Here is a 25,741-nt window from a genome sequence, read left to right as displayed (position 1 = left end):
CCTGAACTCAACACACCTGTCACTCCTATCATTGGCAAGTTGAGGATGCATATCCAGGGATATCAGGATGCAGAGGACTTCTACATTATGCCTTTGCCAGAGTGTGATGCTTTGCTTGGGATGCCTTGGATGTACAGGGTGGGGGCTGATGTGCAGATGAGAAACAAGAAGATTTCTTTAACTCATAGAGGCAAAAATCATGTACTTGATGTAAAGTTGAAAGGGGAGTCCATCCCTATAGTTTCAGCTTCTTGTATTTCCAATGTAATAAAGCGTCATATTTCAGCGTACTTGATTTTTGTCAAAGAGGACAGCCAACCACTTCAAGAAGGCTCTACTCTTTCTGCTTTAGATAGAGAAAGGGCTGCTTTTATTTCAGATTTTCAAGATTGTTTCTCAGATGCACTTCCTCAAGAATTACCTCCCAAGAGGCCCGAGGATCATCAAATTGATATAATTCCAGGAAGCTCACCGCCTAATATACCTCCCTATCGTGTCAGTAAGGCACAACAGGAAGAGATAATGTCACAAGTGAAGGAACTCTTGGAAAAGGAATTAATACAGCCAAGTAATTCTCCTTACTGTTCCCCTGTGTTGCTTGTGCAAAAGAAGGATGGCAGTTGGAGAATGTGTATTGATTATAGGGCTTTGAATAAAGTCACAATTAAGAACCGTTTTCCAATTCCACGCATTGATGATATATTGGATCGGTTGGAAGGTTCTTCAATGTTCAGTCGTATTGACCTTAAAAGTGGATACCATCAGATAAGGATACGGCCTGAAGATGTCTACAAGACTGCCTTCCGCACTTCATTTGGCTTATATGAGTTCCTTGTGATGCCTTTTGGTTTGACTAATGCACCTGCCACTTTCAATAGAATGATGGACAGAATTTTTAGAGCACACAGAAAGTTTGTGGGCACTTTCTTTGATGACATCATTGTGTTCTCTAAAAATGAGCAGGAGCACAGGAAACACCTCACTATTGTGTTTCAAGAGTTGAAAAGACACAAGCTATTAATAAACACCAAGAAAAGTGAATTCTTTATGCATGAGATTCATTTTCTCGGTCATATAGTGTCAAAGGATGGAGTCAAGATGGATCCTGCAAAAGTTGAGGCCATAAGGAGTTGGCCAATTTTGAAAAATCTGCATGAAGTCAGAAGCTTTCTTGGGTTGTGTTCATACTATCGGAGGTTTATAAAGTACTTTGCAGAAATTGCTTCTCCCTTGCATGCTTTACAAAAGAAAGCTGTACCGTTTCGGTGGGGACCAAAGGAAAATGCAGCTTTTGAAGAGCTGAAGCAAAAATTGTGTTCTGAACCCGTTATTATCTTGCCAGATCTTGCAAAACCCTTTGCTGTAACTTGTGATGCATGTGGAAACAGCATAGGAGGCACTTTGATGCAGGATGGCAGAGTGGTTGCATATGAGAGTAGAGTTCTCAAAGATGCTGAATTGTACTTGCAGATATATGAGAAGGAAATGTTAGCAGTGATACATGCTTTGACCACATGGAAACATTACCTTCTTGGAGCTGATTTTTATGTGCAGACAGATCATCAATCACTTAGATATTTTCTCACGCAGAGAAAATTATCTGAAAAGCACATGAGATGGGCTAACTTCCTCTCAATGTTTCATTTTCAAATTGTACATGTGCCGGGTAACAAAAATGTCGTGGCTGATGCACTTTCCAGGAAACCACAGCCTGAAGCAGTCTCCAAGAAACCCAGTGTTTCAGCAGTGAGCATTGCTTACAACAATGTGTTAGATGTGATGAAAGATCAGTATGTTAATGATGCTGATTTTTCAACTATTTATGATCAGCTTTCTGATGGTCAAAGGCATGATCACTATATGTTGAAAGAGGGTTTCATTTTGATGCATGGACGACTTTGTGTCACTGATCAGATGCGACAGAAAGTCATAATGGAAAGTCATGCTCCTCCATATGCAGGACATAGGGGAATTACAGCAACAATTACAGCAGTGGAGCAATACTTTTATTGGCCATCTTTGAGGAAAGATGTGGAAGAATATGTGAGAACATGCATGGTTTGTCAGAAAGTAAAGTTTGACAGGCAGAAGGCACCTGGGTTGTTACACCCTTTGCCAATTCCTGATAGACCATGGCAAAGCATAGCTATGGATTTTGTGTTTGATCTTCCACGTACTCCTACTGGACATGATGGATTGTGGACAATAATTTGCAGGTTTAGCAAACAAGCCCACTTTGTGCCAGTAAGAAAGAAAATTACAGCAGATCAAATGGCCAGATTGTTTTTGCAGCATGTCTTCAAGTATCATGGGATGCCTGAATCCATAATCAGTGATAGAGATCCGAGGATGACCAGCCTCTTTTGGAGAGGACTGTTTGAAAATATGGGCACTACGCTGAATTTTTCGTCATCTTTTCACCCTCAGTCTGATGGACAATCGGAGCAGGAAAACTCTACCATCTTGGATATGTTTAAATGCTATGTCTCAGACCACAAAAGCAAATGGGAGCATTATTTGCCTTTGCTGGAATATGCTTACAATAATACGGTGCACACATCCACAGGTAAAGCACCTTTTGAAATAGTGGAAGGTGCCAGGAAGATACCTCCCATTTTGCATACAAAAGAGAAAATCTTCGAAGCTGATCGTTTTGTGGAAAGCCTTGAAGAGGCTTACAAGAAGATCAAATATGCCTTGCAAAGAAGTCAAGACAAGCAGAAAAGAGCAGCAGATAAGCACCGCAGGGAATTGGTATTCACAGAAGGTGATTGGGTTTTGCTGCGTTTTCAGAAGGCAAGGCTGAAAAATAAGAAAGGCAAGGAAAGGTTGTACACAAAGCTGAACATGCGTTACTATGGTCCTTTCCAGGTTTCTGAAAAGATAAACGAGGTAGCTTACAGGCTGAAGTTGCCTCCGCATTGGAAGATACATAATGCCTTTCATGTGAGCTTATTAAAGCAATATCATGGAGATATTCCCGAGGATGTACCTGATGAGGTGCAGCCTGAAGTGGAAGAACAGGATGAACTTCTGGTCCCAGAGCAGATTCTGGCACACAGAGATAGAAAGCTCAAGGGTAAAGTTATCCGTCGCTACTTGGTAAAATTTCAAAATTACCCATCACTTGATGCGAAATGGATGGAGGAAGGTGAACTGGCAGATTCACCTGGGATATTGCAGCTTTACCTTGATGCTTTCCAATTAGAGCCGACTGCGGTCCGGGCTCCTACAGGTAGTTCAGCAGAGCGAGCGTCTGGAGCATTACCTGATGTTCGAGAGGGGGGTAGCACCTCCACTCCCTCAGTACAGACGGGCTCACCGTGATTTCATGAGGTCGCTTGATGACACTGTATGTTTCATCTGAGATACTGAGCTGACAGTATTTCTGCTGTGAGACTTCATGATATTGATGCATCTTCACTATTGATCGCCGAGGATCACATAGATTTTGAGCAGTATATATGGATGGATGCATGCCTCTCCTAGCCATATTTTCACTGTCTCTGTATACTATAGCTGCGGCTTTCTTGTATACTCTTTTATGCTATATTTCATGCTCGCTCCTGTGTTTTGGGGCAGCAAACTGTGGTTTGCTGTTTCAAGAGAGGGGTATGTCACGGGGGCGTGAAATTCTAGGTACTTTAATGTACTACAAGACCGTGACAACTTTGGTTTTAAAAGTCCAAGCGTGGGCTTAATAATGTGTAATTAAACGCGGCATGGTGCCTAGCACATAAGCGTAATTAATCCCTAGGCCCAAAGGCATTCCAAGGAATTAAAAGAGTGGTTGTTGGGAAATGATGACGTGGCATTTTTAATGGGCCCCCTAGAGGGCCATGTACCTTCAGTGGCCCCCCTAGAGTTCCAGGTGGCTCTAGTGCCTTCTACATGCTCCTTTGCCATTCCTGGACCTTCCTGGGCCTTCTAAACTTCACATGTGTGGTTTTCTCTCTCATCTTCTCCCTTTGTTGAGATTTTGGACTGGTTTTTCAGCCTCCTTCAGCTGAATTCCGTTTTTCTTCATAACTCCTCACCCGTTTGGATTCCTCGACTTCCGTTTGGCCCGATGGCTTCCCCTCTGCCTCCCCTTCGTAGTGATATGCTTTTCCCTCCGTGCGTTTGGTAGAACGGGCAGAGCTGAGCACTTCTTTTGCTGGACGAATTTGCAAAAGTGGCTTTTTCTGGACCTTTTTGCTTCTACCGCCTCCTGGGCCTCTCCTCTTGCAAAGCTACAGCTTTCTGTTGAATTTCGAGTGGTCCGACGTGCTGGTTGACTGGTTTTTCTCAGTTTTGGAGGACTTTCCGGCGATGAAACTTCTCCAAAACCTTCTCAATGCATTCCTCTCTGAAGCACGCTTCTTTTGAGCCCAAGAACTCCCACTTCTTCGCGACAGAAGTGTTTCTTTTCGCATTTTTCAGTGGAATTCTTGCTGGTCGGCTCTTGTAAATGCTCTTTCTTCATGCCTTTGCACTCCTCTTTGGCTGAGAATGCAATTGGGCATTGGCTACTATGTCCTCTTGGCGATTGAGGACTTGGTTCGAGTCTTCAGGGCTTGGTGAGTTGTGATTTTGCTACTGCAATTTCTTTTTGTCATAAGCTATTGGTTGGCCTCGTGTGCCGCCTCTTTCTTGGCTCACAGGTGCCCAGGCAGTGCTACATGAGTCATTCTTCGGTTGGGTACTTTGCTGATTTTATTTCGGAGCTTTGAAAAGCTTTGTGAATGCCATCTGGAAACCACTCAAGGAGAGTGCAGCTGGGGTGCAGTGTGATTGCATCTGGACAGCCAATGGAATTGCACTCGGAAAAGAGAATGCCTTTGGGTTGAGCCTACGGGTTAAGTGCACTTATGTGATGGTGTTATATGCTTGAAAGCCTTGCGAAGGCTTAGTGAATTGGGGCTGCGTGCTCAGTTGCAGGGAAGGTCTCCCAGATGCAACTTGTAATCATTTCACTGTGAAATATAAAGAAATACCGAAAGGGGCGCCACGGTGTTTGGGGCCAATCGGGTGCACTTGTCCATGTCTGTTGAGCAGGGGCATTCTAGCCTCCATCCCTTTTTCAGTGGTTTTGTTTGTGAACAAATGGGTAAATGCCAAATGGTGATCATGCAATGGTTAATGGTTGTGATATATGCTTTGTGAGCTGTAAATAAGTGCTGAAGTGATTAAAGGTTTAGTTCCACTGCCCTCTGAGTGATTAGAGGCCGGTTTCAGATACAGGGAGATTCCCGGGCTGGCCGGGAGAAGCGGAGACGTTTCCTCCGTGATTGGGATACGCAGGGCCTCTTCTTCGAGCATACTTCGCAGGGCCTTCAGTGGCGCTATTCACCACCTCTCTGGCTGTTCATTCACACTCGCCTGATCCCTCCGTGAGAGAGAGCTTTATATTTTGTTTCCTTTTAGCTGCGTCCGATTTGTGAACGCAGTCCCGTCAGTTGCAAAGCTGACCTCATGTATCTTGTTTTCGAAGTAATATAATCAGCACTGTTTTTTCGGCAAAAAAAAAAAAAGAGATGAGACGAGGGGTACAAGAGGAGTTCAAGGTTCAGGTGGAGTTGCAGTCCTTTTCAGATCCACACTTCGGGGGACCATTTCAGTAGAGCAGAGAGATACACATTCCAGATTTCTTTGGATCCGGATTCGACACATGGACAGCCGGGATTTGTTTGTCGCAGTTTGCTATTCCCCCCTGAGACCTCCCACTTTGCCAGAGATATCCGAGGTGATGATGAGACATCCCCATTTGCTGCCCTTTATCAGTCCATTGTTGACTTCTCTAGCCGCGGAGAAGTCCTCCTAGTGGGGGACTTCAACGCGAGGACAAGGACCCGTCAGGTAGCACTTCTTGACTTTAGAGATGATTCCACTCTACTGCCAGATATTGACCTTGAGGAGGCAGGTATGCTACGGGTTTTGGCTGACAGGCGAGTTCCATTCTCATCTTATGGGTAGGCCCTATTAGACCTTGGCAGGATACATGATCTCATCATCTATAATGGTCTTGACAGATGGCCCGCTTCAGGTGGTTTCACATGCTTTCGACATGAGGGGGGGCTCCAGTGTTGTTGATTACATCATGGGATCCCCTGTCTTCACATCTCGCATTACTGACTTCACTGTAGCACCTCTCCCCCCAGGGGCTGATCATGTATACCTTTTCTTTAGCATCTCCACCTCCCTTCGCACATCACCTTCCACCCCACTCAGTGCTTACTTCACCTACCACGATATACGCTTTGATCGGGATCACTCACCTTCTTACTCTGGCCGTCTGTACATACTTCTCGCTTATATTGACTTCATACCCTTTTTAGAGGACCGTGCTGCCCTTGTCACCCGCTCACTACATGAGGCTGCCATTCACGCTTTCCCCTACACCACCCGCTCCACCTGCCCACCACCCCCTGGAACCGTACCCTGTAATAGTTGGTACGATGATGGGTGTAAGGCTTTACACCGTCAACTCAGATTCAAAACCAAAAATAGTCTTCCGAGCGCACCAGATACGCTACGTGAATACGGTAGACTGGTACGGAGGAAGAAACTAGACTTCGTTCGTCGGAACGAGGAGGAGCTACTGAAATTTTGTTTAGTAACAACTCTAAGGACTTCTGGGGGAGATTTCTAGAAGGACGGTCCCCTCCACCACTCACTGACACTCAGATCTAGTTTGATTATGCACGCACACTTTATGACATCCCAAATCAGCCAGTCCCTAACCTCTCACACATGCCTTGTCCCACATCCTGCACCCTCTTCACTAGAGGATGGGGAAGGATGCCGTAATGAAACTTCATAATGGCCAAGCGAAGGATCATGAGGGGCTATGCATTGAGTTCATTGCATATGGGATTAACCTCCTAGCCCCGATCTTAGCAAAGCTTTTTAATGAAGCTGTTTGTTTGGGATTTCCACACACTTGGACCATTAACACTATCTCACCCATCCACAAGGCAGGGGATCCCATGAGCCCGGAGAACTACAGGACCATTATGATTGGGCATGTCATGTCCAAGATTTATGCATCAGTACTTGACTCCGAGGTTAGCAGACTTGTAGAGTGTCGAGGACTTAGAGCAGTAGGACAGGCCGATTTCGGCGTGATCATGGAACCATGGACCACATTCTCACGCTCAGATGTATCATCGAGGAGGTGAGATCACGGAAGCAGAGGGTTTATTGTTGCTTTGTGGATTTCCACAAGGCATTTGACACGATTCTGAGAGCCCGCCTCATACGGCGCCTACAGGACTTGGGTTATGACCAAGAGATCATTTGGGCTGTCATGGCACTTTACGAGAGTTTTAGGCAGAGTTCGGGCAGGATCCGGATGGACAGACGAGATCATGAGCACCATCGGGGTCAAACAAGGGTGTCCTTTGTCGCCTACCTTGTTTGGCCTCTACATTGACGAGCTTGAGACAGTGATGCAGACATAGGGGGGTGTAGGTTGCTCTCTTGCGGGCACGCTAATCCAGATTTTGCTCTACGTAGATGACGTGGCTCTCTTGTCTCCTTAGCAGAGGGGCTTCAGAGACACCTAGATGCACTACAGTCCTTTTGTGAGTCTCATGATTTGAAAGTCAACCTGGGTAAAACCAAGGTCATGATCTTCAATACATCTCGAGCCATCATGCGTCAAGAGCAGTTCACATTTGTGGGGTCATCTGTTGAGATAGTTTCATCATACACTTATCCTGGGGTTATCTTCTCCGGACCCATCTGCACTATGAGACCCGCGATGCAGGCACGCTTGAGTAGAGGGTATGCTTCATTGGCCAGACTAGAGAGGTAGTGCTTCCGTTAGCACTTTCAGGATCCATGCACCAAGGGGTTGCTTTTGACTCCTTGGTTCGATCAGCGGGGATGTACGGCAGCCCTTGTTGGGGGCCAGACTTGCCGGATACAGAGTGGGCCTGTGTGGAGCGGCTACAGGTTCTCATGTTATCACGGATGATTCGTGATAAGTCATCCGTTCCTCACCAGATCATTCAGGCTGAGTTTGGGTCACCTCCTTTACAGCTAGATGCTGCATTTCAGGTCATCACGTATCTGTACTAAGTTAGGGAATATGGGGATTATACCTCGGGGCGTTTCAGGCTACCATGGATAGCTCTATCCTCTTCTATGGCACTTGCAGCAGGAGGAGACCAGAGGTGCTGGTATGCACGTACAGAGAGATGGATTGAGAGATTGGGGCTTCACATGGATAGACTACCTCCCTTCTAGTACAGCATGGATGCTCCGTTTTCTCCCCTCTTATCACACGAGGTCAACCAGGTTATCCGTGAGGATCTACTAGAGCTACACACATTGCGGACCTGGTTGGGACGAGTGAACTCCCAGAGAAGCTTAGCTTCTACAGAGATCACTTCTTACATATCACAGCGGAGGGTTTCATTGACCCACCTGGATACATGTAGATTCACCTACCCCACTCGTTGAGGATCTCTCTTGGGCAGTTCTGGGTCTCTTCACACAGACTTCGTATTGAGAGCGGCAGAGCAGAGCGACTACCCAGGGAGAGGCGCATATGCACACTGTGTGCCATGCAAGAGGTTGAGATAGAGGAGCATTTCATCTTCAGATGTCCTGTGTACTATGAGATCCGAGGGCGTTTCCACTGCCTCTTCAGGGATAGTTATGGGATTTTGGCCTGTTTTCTCTCCTCCCTAGACCAGTGGTGTTTGGCAGGTTTCATTCATGAGGCACTTAGACACCGTGAGAGGATACTCCGAGCACGGAGACATGAGCAGACTTCTTCCTCGGCTGATTCCTCTCAGAGCTCTATCACGGAGTTCTTTTAGCTAGATCACATGGACCTCCACGAGACGAGGCCTCGACATGACTGTGACCCGATATCTTAGACAGAGAGTTGACACATAGATCACACTTAGGGACATCCCCTCCTTATTTAGAGTCGGAGCCCGATCGACGTGGGTCATAGTAGCCCTGGTTAGACGCAGAGCTACGACCAAGAGACGTGCCAGGACCGCACCTCTGAGTGGCCGACAGCACTCTATTCAGGAGGCCTCGCAGGCCTACGAGACAAAGTGCAAAACCAAAAAGTAACTCATACAAGCCGCTATGGGCTGAAGCAAAGGGCTTACTAAGGCCCTTCCTGAAAGCTAAAGTGCTAAACCAGTGAACAAAATAGAAGAGTAGCAAAATAGCAGAACTAATACTCCTAGTATAGCCTAGGTTCTCTGATGGGATGTGAGGAGCCCTCCTATCTGTGTCTATCGAGCTGTCTCTCAATTATGCGATGGAGGGCGTGGTCTCCTCAAGCTTTGTATCCGATGGGCTATGTCAAGGGTGATGCCTTGTCTTTGGTGGTCACCTCTGAGGAGGGCTGAAATAGACCAGACCTCGATCGTGCTTGCTTTGGTCCCTCTCCGTGTCGCATGTGGAGTGTGTGTCTGTCTTCTGGGAGCATCATGGCGTAGACTTTCACTCCATGATGCTCTCATCTCATCAAGCTCCTCTCCCTCAGCCTCCCTGGTAGCTGACTCGGATGCATAGAAATCTGTAACACGCGTCTTTACTCTGTCGACCTCGGTGGCCTGTGGCATCGTCTCCTGCTGCTCTTTGGTCTGTTGCATCAATATATCTCTCTGTTGTGACATCTCAATCAGATAGAGCCCAACACAAACCTAGTCGTGAAATGGATCAATTGTGTAAGTGGACCAAAGCCATGCCCCTCCTGAAAGAGGCAGTGATATCACCCTCGGATCTCATAGTAGACTGGGCAGACACATAGAAAGTGTTCCTCTGTCTCGACCTCCCCCATTTGGCATAGTCTGCAGATCCTCTTCTCCTTGGGTATGCCTACAGCTCTCCCTGCCTCAATCCTCAGTTGATGTGATGAGACATGCAACTGCCCGATGGCGATCCTCAATGCATGTGAGACTTTCCTATCCTTGAGGTATCGCGGTTTGATGATGAGACCATACTCCGAGACCCTCAAGAAAAGGTCATGGTAGAATTGGATCTTGGTGGGGAACTCCTCTCCCCCCCAAGCCTTAGACGTATGGAGCTGGAGGACGTCCAACCGTATGATACAGTTGATCTCAACTCGGGTGGTGCATTCTGTATTGGAAGGGGGGAAGTCTGCCCATCTGAATGCCGTGACTACCAAACCATGTGGATACCCGTGCGTACCATGCTGTATCAACACCAGTCTCTACCAATCGCCTAGAAGACTCCAATGCTAGTCTTGGTAATCTCCACTGGGGTAAGGCCTAGACTATGTGGAGGAAAGTCACTGTCTGAAAGATGGTATCCACCTGGAGAGTGGTCATGGCGAACTCTGCCTGTATAATCTGATGGGGGACCGAGGGCTTACTTCGAATCATCCTAGATCCCATAATCACCTGTAGTTGACGCTGCTTGCCTTGGCTTCCCCCGCACTTGGACACTCAATACCATCACCCCCATCCACAAGGTAGGGGATCCCATGGACCCGAGTAACTACAGGATTATCATGATTGGACATGTGATGTCCAAGATCTATGCAGCTGTATTGGATGCATCGGTTAGCCTGTTCGCAGAGATGAGAGGGCTCAGAGCAGAGGGTCAGGCCAGCTTCAGGCGAGACCATGGGACTATGGATCACATACTCACACTCAGGAGTGTCATTGAGGAGGCCAGTTCACGTAAGGAGAGGGTAGACTGTTGCTTTGTGGATTTCTGCAAAGCCTTTGACACAGTACCTCGAGCTCGTCTTATCACACGCCTACAGACACTGGGATTTGATCAGGAGATCATCTGGGCAGTCATGGCACTGTATGAGAGAGTCTCAGGCCGAGTTCGTACAGGCGCAGGTTGGACAGATGAGATCCTGAGTACCATAGGGGTCAAACAGGGTTGTCCCTTATCACCGACCCCGTTTGGCCTCTACATCGATGAGCTTGAGACTTTCATGGGGACGTTCGGAGGGACCAATTGCTCACTTGCCGGGATCATCATCAGGATTCTTCTTTATGCAGATGACGTGGCACTCTTGTCGTCCACACCTGAGGGGCTCCAGCGACACCTGGATGCACTGCAGGCTTTTTGTTTATCCCATGATTTGGAGGTCAACCTTGGCAAGACCAAGGTCATGATCTTTAACACCTCTCGAGCAAACATGCAACGGAAGCAGTTTACTTTTACTTTGGGTGGGTCACCAGTTGAGATTGTATCCTCATACACTTACTTGGGGGTCATCTTCTCCGGCCCGATCTTCACGATGAGACCAGCGATGCAGGCTAGACTGAGCAGGGGATACGCCTCACTGGCTCGGCTAGAGAGACAGTGCTTTCACTCCCACTTCCAGGACCCTCGGACCAAGGCTCTTCTCTTCGACTCCTTGGTCCGACCAGCCGGTATGTATGGCAGCCCTTGTTGGGGGCCTGACATGTCAGAGATAGAGTGGACACGAGTGGAGCGCTTGCAGATCCTCATGCTCTCACAGATGATCCGGGGGAAACCGTCTGTACCACATCACATCATTTAGGCCGAGTTTGGTGCTTCTCCATTGGTGCTTCTCCACTCCAGCTAGATGCAGCCTTTCAGACCATCACATATCTACACCGGGTTAGATCATATGGGGACTACACATCAGGGAGACAAAGGTTGCCATGGTTGGCTCTCGATTCCTCCATGAAGTTGGCAGCAGAGGGAGACGAGCGATGCTGGTATGCACGGACTCACATATGGTTTGTGAGACTAGGGTTCCACATCGATAGGATACCTCCTTTTCAGTACAGTTTAGATGCCCCTCCGATACTTCCACCCACCATCCCGATTGGGCCACATACCAACTAGGTCATTCAAGAGGATCTCCTGCAGCTACACCCCTTTAGGACCTGGTTGGAGCCGAGGGAGCTTCCAGTGAAGCTGAGTTTCTATAGAGATTATTGTCTTAGCATTTCGGAGGAGGGATTCATCACACCACTGGGGTACAATGAGCTTCATATGCCTCACTCACTACGGCATCGGACAGTTTCGGGTATCATCACACCGCCTCCGCATAGAGAGCGGCAGAGCAGAGGGGATTCCTAGGGAGCATCGCTTATGCATATTGTGCGATTGTTAGGAGGTTGAGTCGGAGGAGCATTTTATTTTTAGGTGCCCAGTGTACTACGAATCTGAGGTCGCTACCATTGCCTCTTCAGAGACGGCTCCGAGCTCCTTTCCAGATTCCTCGCCTACCCAGATCAGAGATGCCTCGTGGCCTTCATTCACGAGGGAGTCCGACATAGAGAGTACTTACTCAGGCGACGGGGCTTGGCCACATCATCAGACACCTCTCAGAGCAAGATCACAGAGTTCTTCCCATCTAGTGACATTGATCGTTTAGTCTCTAGCCGCAGAGGTGATAGAGTCCCTGACCCGACGATCGCAGCACGACACACGAGACATCGAGGGGACACACAGATCACCCTGGGGGACCTCCCGTCATTGTTTAGACCCGGGATACGTCCCATGGGAGTCACGGTGGCTCTGGTCTTGCGTCGAGCCTCGTCCAGGAGACCGAGACGCACGACACCCCTTGACGGGCACCAGCGTCCCATCACCGGCTATGCACCAGCCAGGGCGACATGACATACGGAGGATTCCGCTCCGCTTCAGTCCTTTTCTTTTCATTGTTACATCCAGATGTATATGATTATGTATGATCAGACTTAGGATTCAACACGGGTGATGATGCTCGTTTCAGTAGCTCCACCCTTACTGTGATTTGTATCAGGTTTTCTTTCAGTCTCATAGACCCATCGGTCTTCCGAAGACTCTAATAAAATTTCTTTCTTTCTTTTTCTTTCTTCCACTCTGTCGCTGAAATGTCAGTCCCCCAGAAAAGTGCTGCATACATGGCAGTCGGTCTCACTAGTGTGTCAAAAAGCCAACCGTTGGAGGGTCATGGAAGTGTGCCTGGAAGCACCGCTTCTATAGTCGGGCCAGAGCACCCGGTCCTCGTGTGAGTTGTGCCGTACTTGCATGGATCATCTTAAAACCTGGTCCGGTGAACACTACCCCCAAATATGTGTAAGACTGCATATCTCCACTGGCTTGTCTCGGTATGTGAAGCTATGGCGACGGGACATTGCTTGCGAGGTGTTGAAGATCATATTCTTGGTTTTCCCAAGGTTAATTGTCATCTCTCTCTCTGTGCAGAACATCTCCAAAGCCTCTAGATGTTTCTGCAATCCCTCTGCGGAGGATGATATGAAGACTATGTCATCTGCGTACAGCAGTATCTGCGCCATCAGGTCAGCCAGAATTGAACCCTCTCCACCTAGGGAGGAGAGAGAGAGAGAGAGAGAGAGAGAGAGAGAGAGAGAGAGAGAGAGCATTAATATAATGATGTATTTGCAGTGGCATTGGACGGCATACTGCCTTCCTTTTCGCACAAGAAGGAGCTTCGATAGTGGTTGCAGATAGTAGCATTTCAGCTGTTGCAAAGGCAGCAGATGCAGTGAAGGAATTTGGTGGCAAATGTGTGGGTTTTTGTGGTGATGTAGCAGTACCAGAAGATGTGGCAGCTATGGTTTCAAAGGCCGAGGTACTCATGCGATAATTTCCATAATTGATTTGATAGGCTTGAGCATATTTTTAGATGTGATGTTTTTGATTCTGCTTCAAGTTTGTGGAATGGGATGCTTTGTCATTGATTCTTACTGTATAGATTGTTGAGGAAGTTTATGGGCATATAGAAATTGATGTATGCATGCACACGCGTGCGCATGTGTGTGCGCACGTGCGCACACACACATTCAGACACTTGCGCACGTGCATAGCCTCATGCACATGCACATGCACGTACGATACACATATCAGTGTGTTATTATGATCTTTTATATAAAACTCACTTGATTTTCTATGACATGGAATTTGATCAAGGGGAGGATAATAGCAATAGGTTGGTTTACATTGAATATTTTCCGTGATGTGGGGGCCCATAAATAGTTCCATGGCATGGCACTTAGCTCCTTTTTCCAGCTGTGTAATATTTTAAAGTAGGCCCATCATGCTACAAATGGTCTTTGCATAGTCGAGCAACTGCAATCTACAAGATGAAAAATGTTAACAGGAGATATTGTAGCTCCTCCCTGATGAAGGCATATGGTTAGATTCAAGGAAATATAATTATGGTAATGAGGTTTTCTTACACAGGCTCAAATAAAGGCAAAAGAAGCTTTGGCAAGGCTGACTGAAATGTTCAACTTCACTATCTGTAGCCATATCCAACATGAATTGCCTTTTTGCCTATCTACCTGCTATACATGGCCATGAAATGTCTACACGTGGTCCTAGCCTATGCCAAGATGACTGATCAATCAACATGCTCATTGCAAGTATGTGTATCGACAAAAATGGTCCATATGAGGTCACATAGTGCATTGACAATATGCGTAGCTCATTGCTTTAGTGTAACTTGTGGCTTAAGCTTATGCAGTAAGTTTGTTTTGCAAAACATGTACTTGTGCTTGTATGATGGCTATTGGCAAACCTACTGCAAAGCCAGAAAGTGTTTTGTTACTAGAAAGTTGAATTGCTTATTCAATGGTTAGAATGGGGTTGCTGAATTTCTGGAAAAGAGAACTGGCTTGCTGAAGATTGATAGCCATTTCATAATAAGAGTATTAGAGCCTTAAGCCATTAGACGTCCATGATGTAGTTCCATAAGCCTATTTACTTATTTAGGTATCAAATTGTGAGCTAAGTGACTCAGTGTCATCTACCCTAAAAGCAGATGGTTGCTAAAGAGAATGAAAGTATGCTCTTTCTAAAGAGAAGATCTCTGCTTATTTTGATCTTTCGTGTCCCAACGTCATACAGGTTGTTTGCTTTGGTTGCTAATTCTAACCATGATTGCATGATCTGAATGGAACATTTTGTATGGCACCAGTACAGGTACTGGTGCTGTATAAGGTACGTTAGGGATGTGCGATTGGTATTTATAAAAATTTCTTTCCAAAAACTATACATATATCTAGAAACCCAGTATAGCTGCTTATGCTTGGGCACTGATGACGACATAAGTGTTGCTTTGCTTGCTAAGTATGTCTTCCTTTTGCTTTTCATAAAAGTTTTTGTTTACCGCTTTTTTCTTCTCTTTCATTTTCTCTTTTATTTTCTTTGTAGATTTTTGATCTTTAGAACAACAAAAATTCTAAATTTGTATGATTGGACTTATTCTAGTCTTACAAAGGTATATACATATATGATAAAATTTCATAAATGATAATAATGAAGCATGCTGCATGCGTTATGCATAATGGCAGCATACACATGTCATAGAAGCTAGAAGCTACTAGCTACAACATGTTACATGATATTGGATAAATAAATCTCAAATCTTTGAATCATAAGTGTGGAGATATATCATATGCCATTAATATGTAACAATGTCACATTTACTGTCGAGACTCAAACGCACAATAGTAGATACTAGAGTATAGAATGACAAGTCTATACTCTAGACTGATGTCATCATGTCTGGAAAACACACAATAATAAAAAGGCTACTATCTGAAGAGTCAACCTAAAATGATCACTCCATCTTATCATTCATGTGCAAAGTTTCCAAACTCTTCCTTAAATGAGGATGAGCATGCTATAGAATCTTAGAACATGAAATCCTAAAAATGAATGAGCACAAGTGGTGATGGAAGAGTGATTAATTGGATTCCCAAAGTGCAAATGGTAGAATGATTATAAAATGTGGATTCATCCTTTTATAGTGGGCTGAAATGAAAACCCTCATCTAGGATGTATCTCCTACTGACACGTGGCAGTAGGTGCCAAGCCCTAATGATGCAAGGTACAATATGCATATCAAATGAAAGCTCTCTAAAAGGGTTATCCAGCCATCAATTCAGATGTATACAATTACAACTGAGAATCATGAAAAGTCATGCTCTGAATGCGAGACTATCGTCGTAAATGATATGCAATAAAATGTGCAGAGATATTACATTATCCTTATTTGTGTGAGACAAAATTTGTGCAGAGATATTACATTATCCTTATTTGTGTAAATCTTTTTCTTGGTAGAGTTTTTGTGAAGATATCTGTTGGATTGTCCTGTATAGGACAAAATTCTATCTGTACTTGTCCATCCTTTTCCTTCTCTCTGCTGAAGCGATGCTGAATATCAATGTGTTTGGTACAAGCATGGTTACTACAATACAACTCTGATTATCACAAAGATTCTGAGTAGGGATGTTTGCTGGATCTGAAATCAGCAAGTATTTTGCAAAGCCATATACTCTCACAAACTGATGCTCTGCTGTTCCAAGATTAGCTGACCTCTTGGTTTGTGCACCTTTCTGAGGTAAGGAGTCTCTCTCGATCTGTAGGAGCAGGAACAACAAACCTGTCATCTTTGATTATCCTCCATCTCTGACAAGGAGGAGCAGGAGCCATAGAAGGACCTTGTTGAGAAGAGGGAGGAGCATTCCTTTTATTCGTCTTGGGCCTCTCTTTTTCTATGAGCAAAATGCCCAAAGAGTCTGCAAACTTGACACTTGATCCTAACGTCCTGCAATTTCAATTCTTTGTTAGAAAAGGGAGCCATCTGGTCGTTGAAGCATGATTTGATCATCAGAGTAAAAAACACTAACCCTAACACAAGGTACTCCACTGGCGCTGACCTAGAAAAGACCAGTCACTTAGGAATATAAAAGTTTTCTTTTGGCTCTCCATTCATGGAGGATTGCAATAAATCGGCGGAGTATTTTTGGAGCTGATCCCTCTTGTCCATGATGCTTATCATTTGATGAGTCTATTCAGTCTTGCCTTTGGAAGTGCAGATAGGTCAGGATAATTTAGACCAGGATAGCATAACTTATGGGCAGGTTTTGCTTCTCCACTCTGCTCATTGCATGGGGGTTCATGGCCTGGCTTCAATTATTGGCCTTAAGGCATTTTATGAGAGTCGGGATTCCGTTTGGGCTATCATGGTTCTGGTACCATTGCGTATAGTTCTGTCGACTTCATGCCTCTTAGTACAGACATGCACATGCATCAATGGACACATTATAGTGAGCATCAACGCCTGGCCCATAGATGCCTCTACATTATAGTGAGCATCAGCGCCTGGCCCATAGATGCACAGAGGCTATTGATGGCATCCAGGTCCACACACTTATACCACGTTCAGTATCTGAACAGATACTGTACACATCTTGATAGCTATTTGGTTGAGGATGCACGGATCATCTAGGCCTGCTTCGGCTAGGAGAATTCTTTTCTAAGATCGTCACAGGCAGGGTAGCATTTCCAGCCACAATCTTTGCCCTTACCAGGTTTCTCGTTTGCTCAGGATTTCTGAGTGGTGTATTACCATGGGGTTTTCATGCCCTGCATGATGCATCTATGCCTTGAGTTTCTTGTCAGTGGGGATGTCATAGTAGCTAGTCCCTGCTGTGCGTGATGGAGTTTATGGTTTTCAACCTAATGAGTGACTATCATGAGATTGAAACTGCACTATGTTGTGTTTTTAGAGGATGAGTTTGGGCATGTTCCTGGATTCATCTAGATATATGCCTTGAGTTTCCAGTCTCGGTTGTCTCTTTCATACTTAATAGAAGTCTATTTCAAGAAAGGGGAAAAAAAAGTGTGGAATTTACATGTGACAAAAGATGATTATTTTCTTTGATTTCCTTAGTATTTTCTTGCAGATTCCAGCACCTGGCACTGTTTTTCAGCAACTAAGATGTGTTGCATCCTCTTTGGACATGCATGTGTACGCCTCACAAATGTGGTCGAGACTCGACGCCTGCTAATTTTGCTTCGAATTCTGCAAGTTGCTGTTGCTTAAATCTCCATAGGTTGTATGTGGGTCTTCTTTTTGCAGATTGTTTGACTTTTCAACTCCAACCTTGGACAGTTCCAGAAATTATTCATGGAGTACGATTTGAGAGTCTTTCTCTAAGGTCCTTTGAGATTGGTGTCTTGCCACCTTCCTTTTGACTAATTCCTCCCTTTTGCTAGGTCATTGGTCTAATTGGCGGAGTTGAGCTTTTCCTTTGCCTTGTATTGTTTTGGTAAAGGATGTTTCAACTTGTTCTGTAAAGTTTGCACTCCTTTGGGTTGAGATGAATACACTTGTGCGGACTCCCCCCGGCCCCCCTAAACAACACACACACACACACACACACACACACACATCCACATTGTCACAAAAAGAAGGAAGCCATTCTTGTCAATAATGACAAAAGATGCAACATCATGTTCATGTCCATGTTTCATTTTGCAAGAGTCCTTGTTTCTTGTTTCTTTGGACGTTGATACTTGTATCTCCCAAAGAGATGATATTCATGTTTGCTACATATTTTGTTGCTATTTTATGCGGATATGAGACATAGAAACTCTTATTTTTTGAATATATCTTTTTGTTGTACAGGACACATTTGGAGCACTTCATATTGTATTTAATAATGCTATTTGAATTTTTGTTGTACAGGATACATTTGGAGCACTTCATATTGTATTTAATAATGCTGCTATCTTGGACAAGATGGACCACGATTCAATCACTACACCTGATGACGTTATAGACAAGACACTAGCTGTAAATCTCAAGGTGTGGCGAGAAATTCTTCAAATCATGTGATTGGAGTTGTTCATTTTGATCGAATTCGTGGTCCGTATAAATTAATTGTTGTAGTTGGCCATATTTAGCACTCTCAGCTACTTCTCAATATTCATGTAAATGAACATTGTAAGAATATTCAATATATTGTGGAAAGCTCATTCTTTTCATTCAAAGTTCTGGTTTATAGTTTACATACCATAATGAGCTTTTCTAAGAAACCTGATTGTGTGTTTGACTTTGACTGGATTCTGTTAGATTTTCATATAGTGATACATTTGTAATGGAGGGGAAGGGGTAGGTGAGAGACAAGAGCTTTACTAGTAGAAGAGGAGAGAAGGGAGGAGGGGGAGAGGAGTGAGAAAGAATTTTAGTGGTTTTTTTGTAATTTATTTTGTGTGTGTGTGTGTGTGTGAGAGAGAGAGAGAGATAGAGAGCACGCTGGTCCACGGAGCCTACACAATGATCCTGTTTTGCCTGTCATGTGTGGTTCCATCCTCGCCCCCTTCTCCGTCCTCATCCTCCTCTTGCTAGGAGGTGATAAGCAAGATTCAGCCATATTATGCTGTGGGCTCGTGGTGGTAAAACGAACTTTGTTAGGAAAATTGTCAAGAGACTCCTCAAGTGTTTGGAGTTGGAGAGAAATTGTAGTAAGTTTTTTTTTTTTTGGGGGGGCAGGAAAAAGATATATTATATTATCTTGAGTAACCTTTGTACATCATCAGAGTTCATCCAAAAGCAGTGAGCTGTCTTCAGACAATAGTAAGGAATTTAACTGCATAGCAGGTGCCAGCAACCAGTTTGGTGGATATACAACCAATGGATTCGTCAAGTTGTAGAATGTAAAAAGCGTCAGCCAAGCCTTGTTTATTGCTGCTGCTTAGAGGTCTTCTTGGAGGGTTTGCAATTCCCCTTGTCAATCGTTCCCCATTTTGAACCATTTTGGAAGCATTGATTATTTTTTGATGCATTTCCCATGGCAGCTAGTTAAAAATTTCATTGTGTCTTCTGTATTTGGGTACAGAAGGTTTAGCAGTTCTTTATGTGTCCCCAAGTATCCAGGACAGGCGGTTGCACGCTAGGAATGCTTCTGTCCATATCGATGCAAGTCATCGCTGTAGGTAACCATCAAAACAAGGAGAGGCACAAAATTGGACACCATGGTTTTGCATGGTGAACTCATTTTTTCACACCAAGTGTGGGCATAATCATCCAAGTGCATTCCAATAATACATGATATCGCCCTCATGTTCTTTTTTATATGAGCTGAAGCTATATTCCAATCTTATGAGCCAAATGATTCAAGTTACAGATTGTCAACATGTCTTTTAGATGTCTACCAGATATCTGTCCTCAGTCCAGCACTGGCAAGGTGTTGCATCTAGACCCTGTGTAGTGCATCTTGTCTGTCTCAGTTTGAGGCCAAGCTTTCTGATAGACACCTTGCTGAAATAGAGTTGGGGTATAAGTGTCAAACAGAAAGGCTCTTTAAAAAAAACATCTACGGAAGGCTGCAACTCTAGGTTGCCTTTCATCGATAAAGTTTATCTGGCAGCTGATTACAGGTACCCAAAGGCAAGCTGAGCTGGTCACTAACAGATTTTTGAAGGACTGAATGTTGTATTTCGTGGTGTAGCCAACATCCTGCCATGTATCGCTTGCATATTGCAAAAAATTTCCATGCATGAGTGCACTTTGGTGCCACACTTGCCCAGATGTAGCATCATCATGCGTAGCATTCTTTCTGAGCTGTCCACATGTATATTGCTGGGCATGGTAATATGAGAATACTTTGTCACGGGCTTTCTGTCATCATTATTACTATGCCATCAGTCTCCAGGCATCATCTTGCTTACAGCATCGCTCTTCAAAACGATCATAATAGGCATCTTTGTTTTTTGTTAGTAATTTTGTCTTTCAGTTACATGTCCCACAGTGCACACATTCAACCAGAACCTTTTGACGTCTGAGATTTTAATGTATAAATAAGAATTAAGTTTTGGCAGTACATGCTCTTCAACTGCGAGGCTCTGCAATTTGATTTTATCCACTGCACGGTTTCTCATTTCTCAACAGTCACCCATTGTATGCCCATAGTTCACGATGAAGTTTTCATGTGGGGATGACGGGGGTCTCAAATAGGATTAACCAATTATATGGCCAGCATTCAGTTGAAGTGTGATGCTAGAGGAACAAAAGGCTTGTTGGCTTGTGACCAAGAGGCAATGGAGGTGCAAACTTGCTTGACAAAGCTACAGCATGAATGCATTCTTAGGCTACTGCTCAATGCCTAGCTTTTCATGCACTTGCATTCCATGATGTATGGAACACTGGACATGTTGCAGGTCCCGATGGACAAGGGGTAGTTATTTTTGTCTTCCTCTCTGGCTCTCTGTCAGTCTTATAGATCCTTAAGTTTTTCGAAGGCGGGAATAAAACTTCTCGTCTGTCTTTCTTACTTTTTACTCTGCTTGGACAACGTTCAGTACTCCCCATTATAAACAGGGCAGCTGTTGTTGCCTGTAAAGAACACTATCTCTTCTCTATTTGGATCTGGAGACGTGTATGCTGCTCCAAGTTGTGCTATGTGGCTGAACAACGATATGATGGAGATGCTTGTAAGAAGAAGTGAATTGCGCTTTATAGTCCTCTCCCCGTATTCTTTTAAGCCCTCTCTAGGCCCAGAAAAACCCTTAGCCATATTAGTTTTAGCCTCACTAACTTGGCTCAAACTTTGGCCTACTATCGCAACATTCAAGAGTCATGATTTACCTTGCTGTTGAGAGCCTTACCAGAAGGAGCAAAGAGAATGCACTCTACTGCTTTTTGTGGATTCAAAATAGGTTTTGATACTTTGCCAATACAAAACCCTGTCGGATAAACCGGGACTGCAAGTGTCTAATGAGTGGATATACACTACTCTTAGCAAGTTTGGCAGAGTTGGCTAGACATCTACTGAAGGACTGGCATTGGTAGTAAGTATTTAAGAGTTACTTTGGAGTAAAGATGTAGCGGGAGATAGACTATCCTCACTTTCTTTCTCCTGCTCAATACTAACTGCAACTGCAAAGATGCATTCAATACACAAAGTGATGCTGTGGATGTGAGTGATAGAATCAGAGGGAGAGAATGTAGTGGACCTCCGAAGAGGAAAATAGATACAACTGAATAATGAATGCCCAAAGGGCTGAATACAACTCTATGAAGGGGCTGAAACCCTCACTGCAAAATTGGAAGACTAGACTACCTAGAGGAGGTGAATCCTCACTAGATCCCTGAAGAGGCTGAGGCTACCCTGCTGGTCTGCTGCGGGGAGGCCCGACTCTCTGCTCTAAAGGCTTGAAGGCCTAAGGAGTGGATGATCAATGAGGGCCAAAGGCTGCCCTTTTATAGGCTGATAGGTCAGCGTGGCCGAGTTGGTCAATGCTGACCTTTGACCTTGGTCGGCTGGTCAACGCCGGTTGCCAAGATGGCCAAAAAGTCAATGGCGGCCAAAAAGTCAGCGCGTGTTGACTTTTAACCAAAAAGTCAACTGTGTTTTTTAAACCTGCGATGATGTGGCATTGACTGTCCGTTGGCTGTGTGCTGATTGCTGATTGCGCAGGGTTGCCTGCATGGCTGTACGGACGCCTATGTGGCCATTGACCTGGCTGCCTGCCTTGGCACTAGCTAGCATGGCCATGGGCGTGTGGATGCCCGTGACATCCCCTTCTTCTGAATCTCGAACTAGGGTATAAAAGGGCTTCCTATCGTGTTGACGGAGGTGACTGTCTATGGTATACCTGGATGATAAATCCTGATCCGAATACCTAGTTCATGAATCCGAAAATGGTTGCTGAACTCATGAATCCTGATTTGCAGGTACTGAATGCCTAGATTTGGTGCTAACTTCTAGTACAGATATTTGTAGTGGGTTAATATTCCAGTATGAGGCTCCCTATGGTTTTCCTCGGTGCATATAGGTGATAGGGACCGAGAAAGATTGGGTTTGAGAGAGGCATCCCGGTCTTGGTGTAACCCTGTTGCCTGCTGCAATACTATATCCTATTACTGTATCCTGCTGTAATACTGTGCCTTGCTGTAATATACTGTATTGCTATAATCCATCTCGAACCCCTTGAATGATTGATATCAAAGGTCGAGGTGGAACACCCTTACTCCAATAGTTGAACTTGGACCCATGGCTTGGGATTTCGACATCCAAGCCTTGGTGTTGATAATCTGGTCGGACTTCAAACTGGTGCCACTATCGTGCTCCCAAGATGACGTCCACTGCCTGAGTAGGTGCGACCCTGAGTGGTCGACTGTGTACCCACCCTGAGATCTTCAAAGTGGATGAAGCTACCTGCATGTTGCTCTCTATGTGCTGCCCTGGAAATGCACATTAAGGTCATTGGTTCCGTTGGCGTAAGAGGCAACTGAGCCTTCTGAGTTGCTTTGGTGGGAGATGATGTCCTCGGAACTGCCTGAGTTTGCCAGGATAAGGACATTCTTACCACCGACCTGTCCATAAAATTGAAACATATTGGGAAATTGACGAGGCTCCCCCTTCTATTGAGCTTCGAGCTCCTGGATGACTACTGAGGTTGTCCCTATAGTCAGCTGTTCATCAAGCTCCTCAATGACTATTGAGGTTGTTGAAGTTGTTGCTGAACCACTTGATGCAGCTCTTGCTGTTAAAAGCATCTCGTAATGTGGGCAATCTTTCTTATTGTGGCCCGGCACATGACAATGGAAGCATCGGTTCTCCTTGGCATAGAGTGCTCGTCATTGTATCCAAGTACCCGCCATAGCCGTTTCTGTCCTTTGCTATATAGCTCTTCTTCTGCTGCCCATTCCCACCATCACTTGGCATGGAATCGTGGGACTTCTTATTGTTGACCTGCTTGGATCCTTGACCCTTGTGCATGAGCTGAAAATTCTGAGCAAGCTCGTATGCACACTCATAATCCCGTGGCCTGAAACTTCTGACATACCACTGGATGTCTGTAGGCAGCCCATGGAGAAATTTGCTCAGCTTCTGACTATCCTCCAACTGCAACCGTATAAACACCTGAGTGAACTTATTGGCATAATGATTCACTGTCTCGGTGTCTCCCTGGCGTAGCTTGTAGAACTGACTCTGGAGCTTGTCTAGGTACTGCTGTGGCAGGAACCGTGATCCTGCGTGGCTGTTGACCTGGCTGCCTGCGCTGGCACTAGCTAGCATGGCCACGGTCATGTGGATGCCCGTGACAAAAGAACTAACTAGGTGTGTAGTCCATCACTGGACATACGTATGTGAATCATGTATGAGGTAGAAAAGCAGTTCTTCTATAACTTTTTTAAATTATTGTAGGCCATATTTTTGGCTGACCCATAGGTTCTTTTCAGCCTCAGGATATTAATGAATCATGGCATTTTATTTTCTCTCTTATGCCCTGTTTCTCCTTGTATTCTTTTTTTATTCTCTTCTTTCCTCATTTCTTTAGTTACCATTGAGTCTGGCAAATAGCATGTAGAATGTGTGAAATTCCAAAAAGCTTCTTGTGCTTCAAACTGATCAGATTAGGGGTCCTTCGCTTTTCCTGTGGTTTCAAGAGGGGAAGGGGGTATGGATTGCTTAATGATGGCAGCATGAGAGCTTAATTTTCTTACTGCTTTGATGAGTTGAGAGCTGCTGATGATTCCTTGTTCTGTTTATTCCAGGGAACGATTTATGGATGTAGATATGGCATCCCTGCTATCAAGAGAGCTGGTGGTGGTTCAGTTATCAACGTGTCTTCAATTGTTGCTCTTGTTGGGTCTGCTTCACCTCAGGTTCTCTTAGATGCTCGGTTTTCTTCTTCCAAATATGCACTATCTGCATGCACTGCACATGAGCACATACATGTCTGATATGTGTGTGTCTGGCGTTTGTGTGTGTATGAGAGAGAGAGAGAGAGAGAGAGAAGAGTTGTATTAACATCTTCAGAAGGCCTCGCGGGCCTATGACACCAAGTACAATCAAGAAAGTAAACTCATACAAGCCCGGTCCTTGATGAGTACCAAGCTAAGCTATTAATCTCAAAACTTAGGCATGCAAACCTAGTGCTCCAAATACATATGAGATGTGAAAATGTCTCGTATCTGCGTTTGGCGAGCCGTCTCTCATTGAGGCGGGGGCGTGGTCTTTGTATCCTGTGGGCCATGTCAAGGGTGACACCTCGTCTCGGATGGTCTCCTTTGAGTAGAGTAGCAATCGGCTGGGCCTCTATTGTGTGTGCTCTTGTTAGTGGTCTCAAAGTCCTCGAGCTAGCACACAAGCTAGCCAAGCAAGTACTCACAACATAGAAAGTTTGCAAAGATTTCTTTCATTGGATGTAAAATACCACTATTAATTAATAGTGGTCAGAAGTCCAATAGATCCTGAAGGGTCTCAAAAGGGCTTTAATACAATCGCATCATATCATCGGAACAAATGTAGCAACCGTAGTGGCCTACACGTTGACAACACACCCACACAAAGGGCAGACAACAAAACTTCTTCCCAAACATTTTCATACTCCACATCAGCCTCCACATCAGGCTCTACATCACCATCATCATCCTCAGGATCACCTTCGTCATCACCGATATCCTCTGCAGCAGTGATTGCGCGGCTATTGACAATGTTAGGGGCAGCGTGAGAGTTTGCAACATCATTGTCATCATCAGTATTTGGATCAGGGGGAGCCCCTCTCAGTCCGTCTCACTATGCTCATTTCTGTCACTCTTAGCCCTCATTCAGCCACCTTTCCCCTCAGTCAGTTCCACCACACCCACACTCCTGGTTTTCCCTCATCATTCTCTATTTCCGCCCCCATCGTCCAGCCCCCTTTCACACAACACCCATATACACTTCATGGCCACTTGATCCCATCAGAAACCTGGGATGTTCTCCTAGAGATACACTGCCTTCGTAGACGAGAGGTAGAGCAAGGCCATCTCATTGATAGCCTGAGCCAGGAGATATCACATCTCCGGAAGGAGACAACAGCCGCAGCGATAGCCGTGTGGAGTGGGCCAGCAATAGAGGCCATTGAGACATAGATAGCCACCATGCAAATAGCCATTGTAGAGACTTCTAGGTGGGTGGATTCAGCCACCATTTTGGAGCAGCATTAGAGGGCTAGTAAGGCTCTCAATGTTAGAGTA

At 45.1% G+C, this 25,741-nt stretch overlaps 1 protein-coding gene across 5 annotated transcripts in view; it reads left to right on the top strand.

Annotated features, from left to right (window-relative positions):
• LOC147894276 (uncharacterized) overlaps positions 1-25,741 on the top strand; it is a 71,833-nt gene that overhangs the window by 21,646 nt on the left and 24,446 nt on the right. For 4 of the 5 annotated variants that reach the window (XR_015542141.1, XR_015542143.1, XR_015542142.1 and 1 more), the window contains exons 2-5: positions 13,162-13,256; positions 13,363-13,549; positions 18,458-18,577; positions 24,275-24,385. Coding sequence is in view for 2 of the 5 variants with exons in the window: in XM_087385254.1 (XP_087241380.1) it covers positions 13,162-13,256; positions 13,363-13,549; positions 18,458-18,577; positions 24,275-24,385 (513 nt within the window). In the remaining 3 variants the exon portion in view is untranslated. The remainder of the gene's footprint in view (positions 1-13,161; positions 13,257-13,362; positions 13,550-18,457; positions 18,578-24,274; positions 24,386-25,741) is intronic. The other variant, XM_087385255.1, reaches the window with a different exon arrangement.

This window comes from Dipteris shenzhenensis, chromosome 14, assembly GCF_047967505.1.
Source record: "Dipteris shenzhenensis isolate YYH24624 ecotype China chromosome 14, Dip_SZ_1.0, whole genome shotgun sequence".
Lineage (NCBI taxonomy): Eukaryota > Viridiplantae > Streptophyta > Polypodiopsida > Gleicheniales > Dipteridaceae > Dipteris > Dipteris shenzhenensis.
Note: the sequence above shows the minus strand (reverse complement) of the source record. Positions and strands in the feature narration are given on the sequence as shown.